General features: G+C 36.3%; 1 protein-coding gene across 4 annotated transcripts in view; it reads left to right on the plus strand.

The window, feature by feature from the left end:
- The window catches only part of TTC29 (tetratricopeptide repeat domain 29), a 258,945-nt gene that overhangs the window by 148,029 nt on the left and 87,510 nt on the right, over positions 1 to 23,406 (plus strand). For all 4 annotated transcript variants that reach the window (XM_070261554.1, XM_005607917.4, XM_070261556.1 and 1 more), the window contains one exon: positions 12,833 to 12,924. In XM_070261554.1, coding sequence (XP_070117655.1) covers positions 12,833 to 12,924 — 92 coding nt within the window. The remainder of the gene's footprint in view (positions 1 to 12,832; positions 12,925 to 23,406) is intronic.

A 23,406-nucleotide genomic window follows, 5' to 3' on the forward strand; every position in this document is an offset into this window, starting at 1 on the left:
GGTGAACTCACCTCCTGGCTGGGATTAGATAAAGTACTAAACTGTTGTTTATTGTCAGGCCAAAATTCTACTGGGAAGGCAGGGAATTCCAAGAGTAGCAGAGCCCCATCAGAAGTACCAAAAATCATTCCATATTGCCACTGTTTCCCCTAAGATTCCAGTCATTTATTATTTACACTTATTACTAGTTGTTATAACCTACTTGATAAAAGCTCTTGGCAGGCATTGCATTTCCAGTCATTGTCGCATCTGTCAGAATGGAAATGACTCATAAATTGTTTTCTCGTCTCTTCTATCATGGTGAAAGGGTAATAGATGAAGCTTCCTCTGTGTGCAGGCATTCAGAGGAAGACTTTCCTACCATGTTTTATTTTAAAGGAACGTGTTCACACAGCCTGATATGAAAGTATTACATCAGGGATCGAAATTAGGGTTTACCGAGTTTACCGGAATAATGGTTTGTGGTAGAAAAGATATGAAATTGTCCAGAGAGAAGATGCTCAAATGTTTTTCAAGGCTTTCATGGATTTCAGAGAAGGGGAAGCAAAATGAAATCTGACTGAATCCTGCCTTAAATGAGGAAGAAATCTAGTAGGAGGGATTATGAATAGATGATAGCTTTACTGCCAAAGGAAAGACAAATCTCCTGGTGGTAATTGGTTCATGCAAAAATAGAGAAATGTTCACAGTATTAGTGAAACCACAGTATTTATTAAAACCATCTATGTAGTCATTCACTGACGTAGAGCACTCCTTGATCCTTCCCTGAGGAGCCAGAAACCATTTTGTTCAAAGCAGCCAAATGGAAGAAGGTTGATGAGCAGCCAGTTTGGGGGAAGCTGAGGAACGTGGTTTGTTACCGAGCTAGTGACTTTTCACTGCTTATCTCTGTCTTAACTTGTTACTTTTGAAGGTAGAAACTGTATTTATCTCTCATAATTCTAGATTCAAAGAAAAAGAAGAAATGATTTATATTCCCTCCAGAGATAGGCAGAATTATTTCTCATGATACCATGACTAATCTAATGTAATTTCAGCCTTGGATCTTCCTGTCCTCACAGAGCAGAATGACCACGTGGGCTTGTAATGGGGGAGACTTACTTATCTGAGAATAGGACTGGATAAAACAAGCACACATATAGAGAGGGGGTTCTTATGTCATTTTGAAATGTCATTTAAGTCCTCTTTTGGGAACCTGACTTGTTTGCTGATAACTTGAATTCTCCTGGACTGGCTGTTAACTGAAAATTTTCACGTACTTTCCATTTACCATTGTTATAAAGTGCCATATATTTCCCTTTATTGGGTGAGATATAATGTGAAACATTAATATAATATATAAGCTATAATATATACAATATACTTCAATATTATATAATAATTTATATAAAAGCTTATTTTTCTTTAAGGCTATTAGTTATATATAACATTATTATAATAAATAATTATGATATATTATTATTAATTATTATAATATCTGATAATTATATCATACAACAACTAATTATATCTACATTAATGTTTCTGCAAGTACTTCACTACCAGTACCTTCCAAGAGCTCTACCATATTCATTCAACAATATTCAATATTAACATACATCTAGGAGCTAGGGGCACAATGGAGAACAGAAACAGGTTTCTGTACTCCTGCCACTTGTGAGCTAATTAGAGAGGGACAAATATTACCAAATAGATACATATGACACAGTGGTAAGTGCTAGACTAGCACAAAGAAGTGGTGTGTGTCTATGCACAAGCACTGGAAGAGTCAGGCATGAAATCAGAAAGAGCATTGCAGGTAGAGGGACATGGAGGTGGAGAGAACTGAGCTTATTCCTGATAGTGAAAGGTTTGTGTGGCTGAAGCGAGGTTCCCCAGCATCCTGCACATTCCAGCAGGACATGAATGTTGACATTTCTGCACTGGCAAAGTGAGTGACAATGCATGTTTGGTCAAATTCAATTGGACTGGCACTTCATTTGATTCTGTTTGCCACCACCATCTTTAGACCATAATTCACAGAGAACTGAAATCACTGGTAATGTCACCATAGGTACAATGGAATCATTTGTCACACTGACTCTTCATCTTCATGTAAATGTAACCAAGTGGAGTTTGAGAATTTCTTAGTTTAAAAAAATACGCAAACTTTTTTCTCCCTCACATCTTTTCTGACAATGAAATCTCCAATCATTTTCTATAACCTGTGTCTACTGGCCTATTGCCACAGAAAGAATCAACCTGTATTGTTTTTCACTGATAAACATGGAGGGAGAAAAGGCTTGAAGTGATTTACTTGGCAGTTTAGCTCTCGAGAACCCTTTTCTTTCTTGGTACTTCTCTGGTTTATTCTTTGGATATGAGAAAGACATTCGTATTACCTCAGGTAAGGGAATTGGTTGTAAAGATTCCTGTGGCAATGAGAGAGAGCGATCACATGCCCTGAATACTCAGGATCAGTGGACAGTTGGGCCTCCTAGATTGAAAGTTTCTAGGGAACTGGAAGAGCCAAGGAAGACAAGAGGCTGAGTTTTCTTACTATCCCCACAGCAGCAGCAGCCAGTCTGACTCGCTCTGTTGACATGATTCCATCACTCTCTTGGTTTCATTTATCTTTGAGCACCTTCTCGCTTCTGCCTTGACCAACTGCTCAATGGGTCTGAATTTCCTAAGAAAGCATGATTGAACTAACTAATCACTATGATCTTCCACTGAATAGAAATTTTTATGTCAGCCCACTTCCGATTACTGGACTGCCTTTGGTCAAGGGCCTTCTAGCAAAATATAAAACAAAGCCAACAATGGAGATTAAGGGCAGGGAAATTTTCTTTTCAAGGAACTGTAAATAAAACTCACACTATGGGGGACTGGCTCCGTGGATGAGTGGTTAAGTTTGCATGCTCTGCTTTGGCAGCCCAGGGTTTGCCAGTTCGGATCTTGGGCATAGACCTAGCACCACTTATTTAAACCATGCTAATGCAGCATCCCACATAAAAGAACCAGAAGGACATACAACTAGGATATACAACTATGTACTGGGGGGCTTTGGGGAGAAAAAAAAAAGAGGAAGATTGTCAACAGATGTTAGCTCAGGGCCAATCTTCCTCACCAAAACAAAAGCATACCTGAAAAAAAAATGCACACTATGATTGGGCTGTACTGGGTCAGTATTTCCAAGCTTTCTGATTTACAGTATAGAAAATAACAATAATTAGAATAAAAATTCTTCATGAATATGTCTCTCATTAGTATAGTACAGAACTATAATACTACAATGAGCAATTTAGGAAATGGCAGTTTTTAGCAATATGTTCCAATTTACTATTGAGGAAACATTTTTAACTATAAAATATAAAAGAATTCTATCTCCTTATTTTGGGGTTTGAGAGTCATCTGTATATTGGATGTGTAGAGAGAGAGTTTTAGGTGAAAGAAGATTCTTGGAAATATTTTGAGATATATTTCTATCCTTACAGCTTTTGAAAATACATGTAAACTCCCAGAATGTGAGAGATTAACTAGCAGTTCTAGCTCAGCTTATGAAACTTAAGGATAACCTTGAATTTTCATCAAATTCTTAAAAATTTCAGACTATAAAAGAAAATTTTGAAAGCACTGATCATTGTACTTGTAACAACTGCTATTTAATATGAATCAAAAGCGTTGTAGGTTCAGCTCTCCTTGCTGTCACCTATCTGATGTAGGGACATTTTAAAGAGCAGTTCATTAAGAGAATGCCAGATTTTTCAAATGAAGGGGAAGTATGAAAAATAAAATTTCAATTGAATGAAATAACTTGTCATTTGGGGTTTTTTTTTTAAAGCTTAAAAAAACAAATGAATTTATGAGATTTTAAAACCAAGGATAAATTATTGATAACAATTAGGGCATATCTTAAATTGCTAAATATATCAATGTAGACTCCTAAAATCCAAATCATACTTTTGAAAGGGAGAATTCTAGATCATTTGGTCCCACCCCATTATCTTCCAGACTTGGAAACTGAAGTTCAGGGTAACCAAGTGACCTGTCGGAGGCCACACCCTGAGCTCATGGCGGAAGGGAAACTGGATCTCGTGTCTTGACACTCTGCCCTTTCTGCCCTAGGCCATACAGCCTTCACGTTATGTGCTGGGTGATGTAAACATTCAGTGTGTGACAGATAGTCCAAATGATGAGTAATGCATTTCAGGGAGAAAGAGTACATGCTCCAAATGGTCAATATAAATAGTAAAGCTAGACTCTCCTAACAAGAATATAGTTTCAGCAGAATGCAAAGTATTTAACTACTTTTGTATATTATTGTTTACAGAGCTGCACATTTGATTATCCTCAGTGTTCATTCAATATAACAAAGTTGTAAAACAGGATTACCGTATTTATTGCATGTCAGATACTATGCCTTTGCCAAACATGTATAAGGGCCTTTAGGTCACGTGAGACCAGTTCTGTTTACCCCATTTTAATCATCTTCTACCACTGCCTCTTGCTGGCTCCAGTAAATGCTCTGAATATTGTTGCTGCCCAGTCTGGTTCTCAGCCTGTTACTGCAGTGCTTGTCAGAAATCATTAGCCACTGATTTCTTTGACTAATGTTGCAGTTGATTGTCTGAATCATGTTCAGACACTGTAAATGAGGCAGAAACATCCTTTCTGCTCACCAACTGTGAAATGACTAAAGGAGGTTAGATTGCCAGAAATCAGAATAAATGTATTTCCAATAAGATTTGACAATGATTTCAAGCTGAAGATGGCAAACTTGAAATTTTATTTCTGTATTTCTTATTGCACAAGAATAAATCTGTATCACTGTCTTTTTCTCCTCAAAGGAATGCACCGTATTAAGCACAGTGCTGAACTTTTGTTATGAAATGGCACAGTTTGGGGTTTGTGTAGGAGATGTATAACAAAATGTTAGCTGTGCTGCTTTTTTATGATGGGTAAGGAAGAAAAAAGGTAAAAAAATGTACCCTAAGCAGTGGACTCAGAACTTCTTATTTACAGACAAACCAGATGGATGCCTCTTTATGATTTTACAGACATTTTTGGTCCAACTCAGTTTATTTAAACTCTTCTAGAATTCAGATTTGTGGGTGAAACTAGAAATAAGGCATTCAACTGTGACTAAACTTTTGGGGTTTCATTCTCACTTATTTCACAGATCCTAGAAGACTATAAATTTGGGGACTGTGAGAAGGGAAAACAGCTCTTTAAATATTGAAAAGACTCCCATGGAAGAGGGATGGACTTATCTTGTGTTGTCTCACAAAACGCAACCTTGGCTGGCGGGTGGAAGTTACAGATTTTGCTTCAACTTAAGCGATAGTTTTCTCACATAACTCTGCAATGATTGAGTGGCTAGCCTCACAAGGGAATAGTTTCCAATCATGAAAATTGTTCAAAAAAAGGCTAGATCAGGATTTCTCAACAGCGACACTATTCACACTTGGGGCTGGATAATCTTTTGTTATGGGGGCGATCATGTGCTTTGTAGGGTATTTAGCAGCATCTCTGGTTTCTACTCACTAGATCCCAGTAGCACCCCTCCCGCTTTTGGCAACCTAAAATTCCTCAAGACATTGCTGAGTATATCCTAGGGGGCAAGATCACCCCCATTTGAGAACGACTTTAGATAAGTAAGATAAGTACTTAAGGAAATTAAGCAGTTGCTTCATTCAAATCTTTAGCAGGTACTATTAAATACCTCATCCTATTGGAAAGTTATAACATCCCTTCAAGGTAGACTTTATTTATTTCCATTTTCCTCTCAAGGAAATAGGCTCAGAGAGATTGTCACCTGACACATGTCACTCAGCTCAGTAGTACACCTGCATTACTCAAAAGCTTATGATATTTAGAAGAATTTTGAACACCCAGGGGGAGATTTGATTAATTATTCCATAAGGTCCCTCCAAAGCCTGGTCTATGCCCTCAGAGTAGGTGTTCCTACTGATTTCAAATATTGAATTAACTAAGAGAGCAGTAAGGGGGAGGGTGGTAAGTGGAGAAAGGAATGTATATAGGACAAAATACCAAGAATATGGAGTAAAAGTAGGATTAGAGGTCATTGAAATTTTTGCAAAATTACAAATTTTCCGTTTCAAATGGGCTAGATGCCAGAACTTGTTTTATATAGTGGTTTCTATGGGTTATTTTCCTACAAAAGTAATGATAGTTAGGGTCACCAGCCAGAGCGTGGCGGCCCATTTAATCCTCGTGTCACTGATCTGTGTTAGTATGAGTTGTGCACACTCAGTGCTATGCCAGAAGGAGAAAGAAAATATGTCCTCTCCTTTCCCTAGTCACGGGAACAGCTCTGCATAACATTTTGAAAACTTGGAATAATGGGACACAAGCCAGCCAGCTGCACCGTCTTGAATGTGGCATATTTTAACCAAACAATGTTGAGCTGCCTAGAAGGTAGAAAAACAAAACCATGAATAAAAAAAGCCCTTCAAAAGATTACTTTTACATGCACATAGAATAAAGGATGAAAGTGAATGACTCATCTTACCTTCAAAATAATCAAATTCTTTCTTTCTAATAAAAAAGATAAATTGCAGCTTGAAAGTCTGTCACTTAATACCCATCACTTAAAACAGTCATTGCTTGGTCCGTGTTTCTGGACAAAACATTCTTTGCATCAACCTTAAAGCAAACTTTTCTGTTGGAGAATGTCACTTTTTTTTTTTTTTGAGCAAGATTAGCCCTGAGCTAACTACTGCCAATCCTCCTCTTTTTGCTGAGGAAGGCTGGCTCTGAGCTAAATCTGTGCCCATCTTCCTCTACTTTATATGTGGGACTCCTACCCCAGCTTGGCTTGCCAAGCAGTGCCGTGTCCACACCTGGGATCCAAACCAGCGAACTCCTGGCCGCTGAGAAGCGGAATGTGCGCACTTAACTGCTGCGCCACCGGGCTGGCCCCCGGACATTGTCACTTCTATGCATTCTGGTAAACCTTTTTTTCTCATTGTATTACTCATTTCCATCTCCAAATCTTTGCTCAAGCTGCCCTCCTCCTAGTTACCCAATCCTGTCATTCCTTTAAAATGCAGATGGAGTTTCTCTTCCTATGGGAAGCCTTTCCAGTTGTGTTTTGTTCGTTATTCTTCCAATCATCTAAAATTCACTCGTTTATTTATTTAACTACAAATTTTCTCCCCATCACCTAAATACAACATACACTGGTGAGGGCAGGGATTTTGCATTGTTCACTGCTGTAGTCTTAGCACCTAGAACAAGCCTTGGCCCATAGTAGACACTCAGTATTTGTTTAGTGAATTAATAATGTCTTTGGGCTAAATTTTTAGCCCTTTACACAGACTTACAGTACTATATAATTTCAAAGCCTGTAAGTCTTATTGCTTTAGATAGTAAAGTCTTTAAGAGAAGGAATAGATCTATAAATATATATATATGCTATATATATATTTAATGTACCTATATAAATATATATATATATAAAATTTTATCTTGCAGTCATATCTAATGATCTAATGGAATGTACTGGAAGAGTTCTTTGCATAATACATTGGTTCTGAAGGGTGAACATTGTGAAGAAAGTGATGATGAGAGGGACTGAAAATAGCAAGTAGTTACCTCTTCAGGTATCAGTGACTCAAATGCCTGATTCCCACATCTGCTGCCGCCCGTTCCCCTCTTCCCTTTTTTCATCTCTTCCATGCTACTGTGATGAGGAACATGTGGAAAAGCATGTGGAGCATCTAGAAAACCTGAAGGTACAAAAGTAGACTTAAAAAACAATGCGGCCGGCCCCGTGGCTGAGTGGTTAAGTTCGCGCGCTCCGCTGCGGCAGCTCAGGATTTCACTGGTTCGGATCCTGGGCGCGGACATGGCACCACTCACCAGGCCATGCTGAGGCAGCGTCCCACATGCCACAACTAGAAGGACCCACAACTAAAATATACAACTATGTACTGGGGGGATATGGGGAGAAAAAGCAGAAAGAAATAAAAAAAAAACAAAACAAGAGGTTATAAATATTGGTACCTAGTTAAGGGATCATATCACGGGCTTAGATTTCAAGAGGCTGGCCTTTTTTTTATAAACTTTGCCCCAAATTATCCTGCCACACACTTTCTGAATTGTTTCATTTCACTCTGTTAGACTGCATAAAACTCCACCCAGAAGAAATGACTTGGGACTAGCAAGCACCCTCCTTTTAAAACTGCAACTTCTGGCAGAGTTAACGATCTTTCAGTCATTCATACCTAAGTATGAATTAGTTTAATCAACTACGTTCTTCTGTCAGTAAGATGAGGAAATTCCCTAGGGGAAATACAAACACACAGGTGGGGGAGGTGTATCGAAAGGGAAGAAGGCAGATGGCAATTTATTTCAGAACTTTTCCCAAAGCAGACCTTTCTTTCACCGAAGGAAAAGAGAAAAAGAAAATTTTTTCCCTCTCTCTTTCTTCTTTCTCTTCTAAGCAGCAAATATATTAAAAATAGACTGGGAAAGAGTAGCTCAAGGGATCATTGCAGTGATAGAACATCTCTATATCTTGACTGTGGGGTGGTTACATGAATATATACATGTGGTAAAATAGCATAAAATTAAGATCTGCACATGCGCACGTGCGCGCGCGTGCGCGCGCACACACACACACACACAAGTGCATGTAAAACTGCTGGAATCTGAATAAAGTGGCTGCACTGTATCAACACTAATTCCCTGGTTGTGATATTGTACTATAGTTACGCAAGATGTTACCATTGGGGAAAGCTGGGTGAAGGGTATATAAGAGTACTCTGTGTTATTTCTACAATTGTAGGTGAATCTACAATTATCTTAAAATAAAGAGATTTTAAAACAAATGAACTGGGACAGTGTTTTCTGATAATGGCTGGCTGGGCAGCAGGATGAGGAGACCAGAGTGGTAGTCATCATAAGGGTTTAAAGTAAATTTCAGTTGTGAAAGCAAATATAAAGGCCATGAGTGCTGGAATTTTTCCTGTTTTAGTCTTGTCTAAAATAAAGGGACTGTAAGAGAGGAATTGCAGTGGATAAGGAAAGAGAAAATAGAGGAAGACAGGAAGAGAGGGTCCACATCAAATAGTTCATTTTCTTTTGTTCCAACGCTCCCTCATAACTGGAGATACTAAACATGTAAGGAAAGAAAACAATTGCATGTTTGAAATTATTAGAAATAAGAATGCCTTCTTATTAGGCACCTCCCTTAAAGGTGCCAAAGCTCAGGCATAGAATTTATTCTTAACATCTTCTGGGAGGACAAGGCTAATTGTCTATTCTCGTTATCAATCTCTCTCTCTCTCTGTCTCTGTCTCTCTCTCTATATATATACATATATTTACACATATATATTTCATATATGTATGAATATATAAACGTGTTTCACTCACTTTGTTGACAGGTAACAATTTTGACTTAAATGCAATGCTCCCTTGAAGACTATTGCAGCAAAAGAAATTAATGATCCTTAAAATTTGATTTTACAGCAAACAATTCTTCAAAAAATTTGTAGTGTTTTGCAAGCATTATTCTTTTGCACATTCTCATTTTTTATGCTAAGCATTCTACAAGTTTGTTTTTTAAGTTGACCAATAGAAATTATCTCATTTTAAGAAATTGGATTTTATTTGAAAACATCTTTCCCAGTAAATCAGTTTCTTTTTAGTGGGAAGATAAAGTCCATTGGCTTTAAAACTTCTAGCGAAATAGTTTTCAAAGGTTCATCTCTGTTATTCACTGAAATTATTGGAGCAATTTGATTGAGTGGCCATGTAGCATGTAATTTTTATTAGGTATGTGAACTGCCTTTTCCAACTTTGGTAACCTTGTTATCATGCACAGTTTTGTGTTCACTGAAATTTACCTAGTAGCATTCTCAATCAGAATTTTCCTCTGGCTTGAAAAGGTTGATTAGGTTCACTGCCCATAAAATTTAGAGATATATAATAAATTTTCAATTCATCAAAATATTTTGCACCTGAGATTCTTCATTCTCACCTCTTATCTTCGGTTTGTGATGACAGAATTTAATCTTCCAGACCCTGGATCTGTTTTAAACATACTGTATGCCACAGGGATATTCCGTGAAGTACAGTGGATCTCACAGACTGCCACACTGTGTTTTCTCACTTGAAGTATTCTTTGTGAAAAAGGTTCCACTCTTTCTCTAAGAATTCAGTTTGATCAATATTTATTAATTTCCAAATTTTACCTTGCTTACTTTAAAAAGCAGGTAAGATAGCTTACTATAAGATTAATGTAAAACATCTTTACTTTCTACAGAATTTGCAATCTCGTGTTATTTTTCCACTTACTCTTATGAGCTTTTTTCTTTTTGTTTTAATGATGTCCTTCCTAGTCCACTTAGGCTGAACTACATGATTCACCAATCTGCTGAGTTTTACCTTGTATTCTTATGATTCTCCTGTCTGAATTTACTCTTTCCCAGTAGAGCTCACATTCCTGAGGGACAGAGGCCTTGTCTTTGGTTTAGAGGAGCTCTTCTATAGCACTTTCAAGGTCCTATGGATTTCCTGTAATTGGTTATTTCCCTATTGGGCCAATAATGATCTATATTCTTCCTACTGCCTATATGTTTCCTGCTTTTAGGTAAACTGTTTAAGCTGATACATGAATTCTCTCAAGCAACAAATAAAATGTGTTGTCTTTACTTTGAAGAGGGAAACTCCCACCAGCAGTTGTTCACTGATGACTAGTTAAGAGATTCCCAAAGAATTCTTGTCCTAAATTTTACATAGCACTCTATATTATCTCATAGTAGCCTCACAACAACCCTCAGATGTAGGTTTTCTTTTTTACTTCTAAGGAAAGCTTCTCAGGGAGCTTTCCTAGACCACATGTGTTGGGTGTGGAAGAATTAGGACTTGAACCCAAGTCTTCTTACTCTAAGGTGAGCATTCATTCCAGTAGACCACATCTGGCTCCATGAGGCAGCTCCTATGGAATCAAGTCTGAGGCCAAAACCAAAAGCCCAGACTGAGCTGGGTTTTGCCCCTGCTGCTCCCTGGAAGTACTACATACTCGTGTGGGATAGGAGCTGTCAACACTGAAATATTTACCTGTAATTTCTTTGGCACCTACCCTCCTATCCGTGGACTACAGAGTCACATCCCTAAGATAATACTGGATGCCTCTGGATATTATTGTACTGCTTCAGGGCTCATGGTGGCCAGGGACAAGGGAGAGAGGTGCAGTATAAGCACAGTTTAAGCTCTGGAGAAGTCTGTCTTCAGTCATTGCTCATTCACACAGTTGCACCAGTCCAAACTCTTTTCCACTGGACTGTAAATGCCTTGTGGGCGGCAAGCATGTTTCTTCCCATTTAAGACTTCATAAAAATAATCAGCCTAAAATAATCCTCATGTTAAAGAGACATATTTTGGGGTGGCAAATTTTTAACAACCTCGTGTTAAAGAGATATTTTGGGGTGTCTTCTTCAGTACACTCTATGATGTTTGCACAACAGCATAATTGCCTAACGACACATTTCTCAGAATGTATCCCTGTCATTAAGTGTTGTGTGACCGTGTTTTGATATTTGGATTCAATAAGGTCTCTTATAAATTCTCAAACTTTAGGTGTTCTGCCCCTTAACTCAGAAAGGTTTTTGTGAAGTCATGTCAGACTTAATCTAAGTGTTATTAGCTATCCAAGACAGAGTGGAAAGAATATTCTCAGGTTTATACAAGGTTTATTAAGAGGCTTAAAAGTAAGAATCAAAATTTTGAACTTTGCAGGTTTAAGAAGAATTAAAACACTGAATCAATATGTATCAGGAGGTTTTAATATCAATATTGTGTCAAGCAGTCATTTGTAAACCACAAATAAAACAAATTTTATGAGGTATCACAATGGCCTCATTGAAATTATTTCTCAAATATTAACTTTAAGAAAGTAAAGTCAAATATCAACACTGCCTCTAGTCCTTAAATCTGCCCTCTAAGCTGCCTCATGCAGGCAGTAGCACATAGCGTGTATATATGTCCCCTCACACGCTGTCAAATGACTTTCACTAATTCTTTCCTAGAAAATGTGCAAAAAGGATTTCCATAGAGGCCATTGGAGATTTCCTGTGTCCTCATGTGTATAATAGGTTGGGTCCAGTAACAATGAAGGAAGAAAAAAGAATGGGGATTTTGTTTCACATATTTTCCTCCTTCTGGCCATTGAAAGGGAAAAAGAATAAAAAGGAAAATTATACCATACAGATCATGTCAGTGTTAAATTAAATTAAGATCATATGTTTGGCTGTGGCAGCTGTAATCTTTAGATTATTGAAGAGATTGTTGCTAATAAACTACATTTGCAAGAAATATTTTTAGTGTATACTGAATACGTGTACAAACTATGAGATATGCATCTAATAAAATGATAGATTTAGAAGTTGCCCAGCATCTAAATTCATGCTTTACAAACAGCTATTTATAGAAAGAAAAGTGATATTTAAGCTGCCATTGTAGAATAGTATAATCTGCCTTATATTACCTTAGATAATAGTACCATATTTTAAAATAATGTTGTAAACCATTCAATTATTCATTCACACCTAAGTTATATAAATTGGAAGATTTGGGATTGTGCAGGAAAAGAATTAGTTTTACAAAAGTAAGACCTCACTGTCATGGCTTAAAGAGATGGCTATGAAACAAGTTATACTGTAGATAAAAATAAACCAAACCAATATGAAGTTTTAATAAACAAAAAATATTTTATGGAGACATTAAAAACAACTATTCATTTTAATCTTTTCTGGTATGAAATGAAACATCAGTGAATCTGGTCGTGCTCTTTGTTTAATATGTATTTCTCCTTCTGATAGGTCCTTAACACTTACAGTAAAATCTCTACAGAGCTGGATGATGATCTCAGCCTGGGGAGAGCATATGAGGCCATCGCCAAGGTCCTGCAGAGGTACGTTAGCACAGCCTTGTCTTGCTGTCACTGTGAATTCACTCAGCTGTGAAAGACTTAAATTGTTTGAGGTCTGTCGCTTTCCATTACTGCCTGCTTAAATTTTAAGCAGTGCCCTTCTTAAGTGACCCTTTCATCGTAAGTTATTTTAAACCAATGTGGTATTTTAAGAGATGCACCTAAACTCTTCTTTGTCTATTCCTCCTCTGTATTGTTTTATTTTTGATTTTCTGTAAGTTTAGTGATGACCTTGAATGAAAGGGAAAAATCAGGTCACATCTCACAGGTTACAAAATCAGAGAGCACAGAAATATATAGTACGCTTCAGTAACCATGGCTCACCATAACCTTTCCAGATCTCTTCTTTGAGGAAAGTTTCCATTTATGCTTCAGTCATACTTCTTCCATTAAGACATCTCTCCTTTGAGCATATCTGGATAAACAATTGGGTGGAAAAACAATATTCCCAATATTTCATTTAAAATTGAAAACGTAACAAAAGTATACATGAACAACTTCTGATGCAATTTTTTCCACAGAAAAGATGTGGTTTGCCCCTCACTCATCGTATTGTGATCATTGTGCACTCCATTTAATTGTTGCGTTATATAGTAGCATTATGATTTACGTGAAGATAAAATAAGAATAAGAAAAGTTATCAAAGTTAAGGCCTTGGTTTTTGATATATCCTATATCTAAGATATAGCTTTTTAATAGTGGTATATTAGTAATAATAATAACAATCATATAGACTGTGTCAAGTCCTAATTTCTTCTCATTTGTATTTCAGTTGTAAACACATACAGGGTGGTGTTTTAAAAGGTAAAATTGCTATTTGAAAGACGTTTAAAACATTAAATGCCTAGTGAACTGAAAGTGGATCCTCATTATATAATTACCATTGCCAATATAATAATTAACTATTAAATAAATAATTAATTAAATATTAAAATACCGATACCAATGAAATTAAAGGTACCCTACAAAATACCAAATAAAATGCAAAGCAGTCATCACTGGATAAATGGTTAGGGACGCAGACATATTTATATGGAGAATATGGACGTTTGCTCAAGGAAGGAAGGGCCAGCCGTGGGTAAAGCAAGCAACTTGTGAGTGCTGTGGTCCCTTCAAATAAAGGTTGGTAACTAGCCCATGGAAGATCAATCTGGCTATTCCTTAAACTTTTACTTTCCAAACAACACCTGGAAAGAAGCAGATATTTGAACACAAAGAAGAGATTCATAATTATTCAATTTTATGTCTGTTTGGAACACACCAACTCTGCCCTTTTGTCGAGTTCATTTTGATTATTAAATCACTTCACTCTGCTGCTAACACTGCCCAGCATCAGTAGAAAATGGTTGGATTATTTGTCTTGCCTTGTGGTAGCAGACCTGGATGAAGCCTGCAGAGTTAGATAAATTCCTCCCTTAACATGTTTATAAAATACTTTTTACAAAATGACATTGTGTCCCAACATAACTAAAGAGATAAAACTCCAGGGAAAAATATTTTCTTTTATAAACATATACTGAGTACTTACTATGTCATAGGACAAGACAAGTGTTGGAATGCCCCTTTGGCTACTGATAGTCTTTATAATTATTTTTGAAACTTCTGGAGACATGAGATTATCTTAAAATAATTCTCACTTATTCAACTAGTGTCTCATCTGGAATATTTTAGTCTCCACTCCAGGATTTGAATTCCTGGTCTATACAGTAAAAGCTAACTGTCTGTTGAACAGCTTTCTGATGAATATTGGCAACAACATCATCAGACAATCTAATGTTTTAATATGCTTAAGTATTATTTGGGGTTTAGATGTAGAAGAGGATACAGCTATATTTGATATCTCATGAAGTAGGTGGGTTTTTGGTAGGAATGGGGACAATTCTATTCCAACACTCTCAACAGTCCAGCAACCTGCCTTGGGGCAAACAGATAATGGGCAAGAAGATTTATCCCCATCTCACTTTTACACCAAATGAAATGAATTCCACTTAGAAGAATTCCCATCTACTAAAGTACTAATGAAGCCATCAATGAATGATTTGTGTGGTAGACATGGGTTCTTAATTTTATAATATTAGGCAATGACAAAAGAGTACAGGAGACTCTTCTTCGAAGGTCATAGGGAAAAAGTGTCCCAAGGCCACAGCAAGATTTCCAATCTAAAGCTGCCATTTTGCAGCATTGTTGGTGGTTATGGAGGCATTTAAGCCTTGGTACATTCTTTTACCATTTTGGGCGAAATAACTCATGAGAGAGACTAAGGTTTCAAAAACAAAAATTTTATACAGGTAGACAACAGCACCCTATATATCTGAGAAGCCGTATTAAATGAAGTCCATTAGTTACTAGAAATGCTTTGATATAAGTTTTGTGGTCATTTTTAGAAAATTTTGCTTCAAGGGCTTGGTGCTCTCTGATACATACATGCATGCATACATGCAAACACACGTATATCTCTTTCATAGTCCCAAACTATCCTCAGATTAGCAGCAACATGCAAGAAATGGCACACAACCAAAATAGACAAAATTATGGTGGTGGAGGCTGAGAAATAAATCAAGCTGCATATGAAGCTTAGCATCACCTCCAAATCTCTTTTTCCTAACCTGTGCAATTGCAAAAGTTTTGCTAACAGTAGCCCTGTCTCTGTAAACAGAGATTTTATAAACAAACATTTTCCTTGCTAGGGATAAAAGCAATCCTAGCCCTTGAAAGGAAAAGGAAGAGAATAGCCATGTCTAGGATAAGCGTATATCTAAGCCCATCAGCTGAGTATGCATGAAAGGTGACTAAGCTCTAAGGCTGGAAACTTCTAAAATGGTTATAAGAATTTATACTGAGCCTTCAACTGAAAAACATGCCACATTCCCTCAAGAGCAGGGACTTGAAAGTACAGAGTTGCCCATTTGGTGATGCTAGACCCAGCCCTGGCATTAGAGTTACCGATGAAGGCTTTAATAGAGAACAGAGTTTGTTATTTTTGCTATTGGTCTGAATATTGTTAATTGAACAATGGTTTAAGCAGTGTAACAGAATAAGCATTTGCACTGTCTTTTTTTCCCTACTCAGAATACTAGTGAAAGAAAGAAGAGTTGATATTCTAAAATGATAACAATTGTCTATGACACAGCTATAGAATTACGGTATAAAAGAAAGAGAGTGAGTTGAGAAATTACCAAGTAAATATTATTATTACATAAGCAGACAATTTGAGTAAATACATAGGGAAAAAATCCTCACTTTGCCTCATGGCATTTTTTTTGGCCTCATTTACTGAAATTAGTCATTTACTAAAATGCCACAACTCTCCAAATAATGACTGTTAAAAAGAATCTAGGGGGAAAAAACCCCACAAAAATGAGAGTTCTTCAAGACCCATTTGTTACAACCAGCCAGTCTCTGGTTTATTCCATGCCAATTGTAAATTTTCTTGCAAACTCGGTTTAAATTATTTCCTGTAAAACTTTCCACAGTGGAGATCTTTAAATCAATCTGTACAAAGTTTCAAGTGTGAAAATTACCTTTCTGTTAAAGCTGAAAATTAATTTCTTCTTGCTTGAGAGGAATGACATGCCCTGGTAATTTTCATATATTCTTTAAAATGGAACGTCCAGGCTTTGATGCAAAATTTCCTAAAAATGACCCTCCAAAATACATCAAAACATTTCTATTAATTCATGAAATTAAGAATAGCTTTTTACATTTTCTCCTGTCACTGATTCCATTTGCCTTATTACTTTCATCTGTAGCCCACAAACTTGGTGGCACAATCAACAAACCCCTTAGTGGCTGTTTCATCTCTGCTCTATTTGATTTCTTCTCTCTGAGTAAATGATTAAGTTTTCATGCATTGGTTCAACCAAAATCTATGTTCACTCAACCACATCCTTTATTGATTACTTCTACTGCAAACAGTAGGCCAAGTGTGATATACATAATTGGACAGTTGTCAGGGGATGTGGGTGTTAACAGTCCTGTTTTCCCAGTTGGAAACTGGAATCACCTTGATACACAAATATTCTGCACTGTTTCATTCTCATTCTTTGGACCGAGGAGTCCTGTTCCTCAGAATATATGTTTTTAACTCTCTAAGGTCTGGTTGAATGAATTTAATGATTATACCATATAATATGCTGTCCAAGTTGCACCTGTGCACTGCATATAGAAAACTGGAATTAATATTTGTCTAACATTTTAACCTTGTCCTTTAACTTACACAAATAACGTGTAGCTTTCCTGTAAGAAAATATTTGATTTTTTTCCCTTCCAAAGAAAGACTGGCTTCCAAATCTATTGCTAACTTTTGCATTTGGAAATCGTTTAAACAATATAGAATGTTTATATTTCAGATGGTATATTAACAACTTTGCTGGCTATAAAACTGTGCATTCGTTGAGGGGAGCATATAATTTATAATAGAAAGACTTTTTCTCTAGCATTATTTGTCAGAGCAGTTTCTAGATAATTTTGGATGTTTTAGAGTTCTGTTGCTCCTTTGGGAGAAAAAGAACTCGACTCACCCAGCAATGGTTTTATTTATACTGTTTTGTATTTCTTGTTCACCGAACTTGTTTTTTTTGTTTGTGTATGTTGTGATTTAACAATCCTCAGCAGGCCAAACCTAATCCAAAATGCACTTGCATCAAAAACATATCAGCTTTTAGGAACATGAACATAAATGAGCTTCAGCGAGTCCATTTTAGCTAAATAAAAATAATTTTTCCCTAAGGTTTTAAAATGATATGCAAAGAAGTCTCTACTTTTTTTTATTATTTCATCAGTTTTTTCTTGATTACTACAGTCAAAGAAAGAGCTTGGAGAGTTAACATCAATTTGATAGAACATTTTTAGTTCTAGAAATCCACACGTTTGCTCAAAATTCTAAATAATATGCTATATTATTATATGTTAATATTTTTATACTCTTCATCTCTCTCAATACCATTGTAGCTGTCCCACAAAACAAATTTTTAAATTAAAGTAATGAGTGCACCTCTCGTGGTATTTTACTCCATGTCTGCGTTTGAAATATTCCTCAAACAGTTCTCAATTTTCCTAGGGAATTGAGCTATGCCTCAATCTGGAAGGAGATTATTTGTAATTTTGTTAGGAAGAAGTGAGAACAGAACCATAAAAAACAATATTCGCAACTTCAGCAATGTGAAATTCCATTCTATTTCTTTTACCAAAAAGAAAGGAAAAAAGAATGCATTTGATCATACCTGATACTCAAGTAAACAAAATATCTTAGTTCTCTGACCCTGCCCCCCAGAAAACAGATGCCAGGTCTTCATGTGCCTGTTTGTCTTGACGAGTATATGTTCACATCATGGTGTTTAATTCATTGCATGATGGAAGATTTTCAAAAAGTAATGCTTGGCTAAATTGACCTTTCTTCTTGGCTTTTAGTAGATAATATCAAGTAGAGAGCTGTGGGTATGGTAGCTTTTTATTTCACTGAGAGGTAATAATAATACTAGCTGCCATTTGTTGAATTGCTACTATGTGCCAGGCTATACATGTGTGTAAGTTTTCATCTCACAGCAATTTGTGGCCATTTTCAAAATGAGGAAACTGAAGCTGAGAAAGAGTGCAGATGTGATCAAAGTTACTCATCTAAGAGGCCAAGCTGGGATTCAAGCCTAGGTCTTTCTAATATCCACCATAGCACACTGTGACTTTAAAGCAATCTAACTTACTTTTGCAAACATACACAGTTTATCTATGAAAATGAATGTTGTCCTCATCAAACCTTGGGAGGTTATGAAAGTTGATACCTCTAATCCTGCTACTACCTGTTTCAGATCGAACTCCTTTGATGTGCTTCTGAGCTTGTGGCATCTTCTTTTGAATGATCCCTATAGCAGAACATCATTGTAGAGAAGTGGGTTGGATCTTTGGAAACAGCCAAAAGGATTTACAGTCACATTTAGAAAGCATGGTAAATAATCTCTATGGGCAACCTCATTTTTTGGAACAAAATTTATTAACTTACTTATTAATGCTTCCTACCCCTGCACTATGAGGAGTTGCTTAAAGAGAAATTCCCCAAATGCCATCAGCCTCATCATTAAATGACATCACTTGGAAGGAACCGTTTTTATTTGCATGCTTAGTATGTTTGTACGACTGGAGATATGGATGAGAAGTACTGGGGAAAAATCAGGGCTAGAAATATAGATTTGCCAGATATGTGCATATGGGAGTTAGGGCACGCCCTAGTAGTCCATGAAATTGCCATTAGTTAGCAGTTAATGGGAGGGGAGAGCAAGGCCTTAGACAGAACTCTGGAAACAGCCAACTTTGAGTAGGCAGAGACCTCAATGTCAGTGAGATCCAGGAAAATGAGAGACACAGGAGAAGTGAGAGACTAGAGATCAGCTGAGAGTGCTTACATACTAGAGAGAGAGAAACCTTGCGAGAAAGACAGATCGGTTAACAGCAGGGACTCCCAACCTATGCTGAAGACCTGGGTAAGGCTGGAGGAAGAAGAAACATGAGCGTAGAGCAAGGGGCCTGTGAATCTCTAAACACACTAAGTATTCTATGCAGTTCCAAATTCAAAGGTACATAGTATAATACATATTATAATTTTTCAAATTTATATAGATGCTTTGAGATCACCATTGTATTCACTAGATTTGGCTCCACATCTTTTTGACTGCCTTTTAAGACCAAATTTGCCCCGCAAACACTAGTCTTGCTCTTGTGAAGATATTTAAATGTATGTGATCCAGGTTTCCAAGTGCTATACACACTTTGTAGTGCCAATCACAGTTAATCCCACGTATGAATATATACATTTATCTCTCCAAATTGACAGTGAAACTCTTTAAGGGCAGGATCCATATTCCCCAGCAACTAGCACATTGTAGGGCATTTGATAGTCTCTCAAAGATGTTACTGAAATAAAAAGACGTTCTTGATGTTAACTGAAATATCAAGGAGACAGACAGGAGTTTACAGTCATGGACTCCAGATATCCAGTGACTGAGATTCACACACTCTACCTGGAATCTTAACTTTTATGTGTACTGCATAAATGTTTCCCTTCCCAAATGTTCAACCATTCTTTTATTCAAAGATAAAGTTTTTTTAAAAAAATAACAGCTTTATTGAGCTATAATTCATATACCATACAATTCACCCCTCTTTTTTTGATGTTTGAAGGCTAGTTTTATTAAATATTTAGCATAGAGCAAAGACTATGGGATAATAATGCACAGAGCTGCTGTGTTTATTCCCATACAGATCCTAGAAAAATAACATGTAGACAAAATATTTAATTTTAGTAAGTGTTTAAACGTAGCTTGACATTTTTTCCAAGATGAATATGAGTTCTAATCTTAGATAACTCTTCCTCTTGGTTATAAGCATAATTTTCCATCTGATGCTAGTTAATTTTGTGTAACAGCCAAACAATTTTTAATTTGCCCAGTAATGACTCTAACACATGTACCACATTCATGGGATTATTTTATGAATATTCTAATCTTATTAATATATTTTTTGCATGAACTTATTCCATATACTAACCATTTCTGATGTGAAAAATCTCAAATTCTTGCCACTGAAAATACAGTATTATCTTTTATATTACTTTTTCAAGAAGTGCTTTCTCAACTGTTTATTGCATATGGTAATAATATAGCTCATCAATCATCTAACATAGACATTCATGGAAAAAATTATTCTGAGTTGAGTTCTGTTTCCTCAGAGATTTGGGTGAATGTTAAATTTTTCTGTTTTAACTGCAGCCAGGAAAATGAGTACCATTTTGCAAATGAATTTGTAAGACTAGACCTGTTGATATTTTGATGCCCATCGTAAAAGTAGAACACTGTTGAATATTTGATCGCTTTATGACTCTTCACACATGACAAACACAGGCACAAAAAATTAGTTATGGTAATTTTCGCATAAAATTAAATGAAACAAATCAATACAGGTAGAGATTTACAAGAACCACAAAGTACTTAGACCAATTTTAGAGTTGTTCAATCTTATTATGTTCTAGTCACATTATGTATATATAAATTCAATGTGAATTTTAAACTTCCTAGAAAATTTTAATCGAAGATTTACTAGCCAATGAAATAACCTACTCTATTATGCTGAAGGAGTAGCTTTATTTTCAGATTTCACTAAATTTAAGATTCTTTCTACTGGAAGCTACGCCTTATATACTACCAAGAGAGAAAACTGTTCTAACTAAAATGTGACATAATACTTTCTTATAACTTAGAATTTTTATTTTATACTTAATAAAAGAGCTATTTTAGATTCATTTACACAAAGATTTTTTATAATTACTCTTGAGCATTCATGTAAACAGAAAATATAAACAAAATAAATTTATTATACTCCTCAAACATCTTTGCATTCAAAGTCCAATTCTTTTGAATTATTTTTAAACTCAGAATTGTCACTACCTTCCCCCCCCATATATATCATCTTTTGTGTCATCCCGAATGTTGGTACTATAGCCTTTCCTAAAATAGTGCTCATCATCTCCAGTATTTTCTTTCAAGTCATGGACACTCAATCTGCCAATTTTGAAGTTGGCACTTTCTTGTCTTCCAGAAGGTTTCAATGAAAGATTTTTAGAAAACAGCCAGTCTTTGCATTCCTTCCTGAAGTTATCTTTAAATAGTTGTTGACGGAAAGATCAAGGCATTGCAGTTGTTGGGTCGTCTTCAGCAATATAAACCTAGTTCATCCCTGCAGCAACAGCTATGACTTGACTGCTCCCTGTCTGTCGGAGATTATAAGATGCCACCTGTTGTAAAAGATCCTGATTTAGAAATGTCAAAATATGGTAAAATGTGGGTATTAGAATCAATGAAATATGGTAATAATATCGCTAAATTTTTCTGTAATTGCAATAATTTAAAAATTTGTAGCAAAGCTTCTCTATATGCCACATTTGTCACCATACTACCTGGAGCTCATCGAAGTAAAACTTTGCCCTATAAACATAAAGAAATGCCCATGCAAGAAGCAGCTCAACTGCAAAACAACCTCTGCATTTCAGGATTTCATCTCGTGGTTTATTAAGGGTCATGGCACAGATGCTCACTGGGAACTGCTGACCTATGAAAGCAAAGCAGGGCAGTTCTAGGGGCTCAGAGACGTTCAGGAGCAAGTAAGAGTTTCTCCTTTCTTATACTCCATTGAAGAACACAATTACAGGTTTTGCTGTTATTTTTAAATCTCTAAATTCTGGATTTTGTCACATTAATAAAACATTTCATTGGTTCTGACATGATTTAACAATGGGATTACGTATAATCTCAGATTCACCATTGTGTTTTAGGGATTGACCAAAAGACAAATTCCAAATTCCAGACATTCAAGAGATACTAAATTTTTTCAGCTCACTTAATTTGGATCCATTGTTTTGAAATCACTTCTTGCTTTGTCCATACCATTTTAATTTCCTGGGGCACATCCCTGAATCACCAGCCAAATGTTCCTTGAGCTGGACTTTGGCTTCAGCTGCCTCTGCAAAGGCAGTCACAGCATATTATACCTTGGATATAGCCGTTTCCAAAAATTACTCTCTCTTTGGTTGCTCAGATATTTTTCACCTTGGTCCTTAATCTCATTTGCTGTATGAGAGTGTGCCTCTCATACACAAGTGGGCCCCAAGTATTCTTCACATAGGACATCGCTACAACTGGCTCCTAAAAGAGCCTGTCTCTTTAGACTGGCTTTCAAATAATTCTCCTTTAGAGAGATTTTTAGACTCTTCCCACTCCTCTCTCCTTACTCAAGTTTGACTTTCACTCATGTGAAACTAAGATTTGTACCTCCATGGGGTGGCGTTCAGCTCGTGAGGAACTAATGAGTATTTGGGACTCAGATTTGGAAAATAAGAGCAGAATTCAGATAAGTTTATGAAAATAATTCATTGAAATCTTTAAAATGATGTGCCCCTCTATTCTTTATGAAAAAAAAAATAGTCACTTGTTTTAGTCAGTTTTGGTCATTTAAGTTGCTCTAACTAATCTCCAAAATCTCAGTGGCGTATCACAATAAAATCTTATTTCTTGCTTATATAAATTCTGTACTTTGCTAGATACTTGTGTTGTGCCTTCCAGAAATCAGGCTCCTTCCATCTTGCGGCTAGATCTCTCTCTCTTTTCTTGGAGTCCTGGTTGGGGGAGTTCAGAATACTCAATTTTCATCATATTTGCTCTAATACCCCCAACAGGTATTTCGTGAAATGACATATGCCTCCCCTCAAAGGACCAGCTTCATTTGCAAAGGAGTATGGAAAATTTAAAACTTTTTAAAGGTTTTTTAAAAAAATAATAGCTTTATTGAGATATAATTCATATACCATATAATTCACCCTTTAAATTCTATAATACAGTAGTTTTTATTATATTCACAGAATTGTGTAGCCATCCCCACTATTTAATTTCAGATCATTTTCGTCACTCCAAAATGAAACCTAAT

The sequence above is a fragment of the Equus caballus genome, chromosome 2, assembly GCF_041296265.1.
Source record: "Equus caballus isolate H_3958 breed thoroughbred chromosome 2, TB-T2T, whole genome shotgun sequence".
NCBI lineage: Eukaryota > Metazoa > Chordata > Mammalia > Perissodactyla > Equidae > Equus > Equus caballus.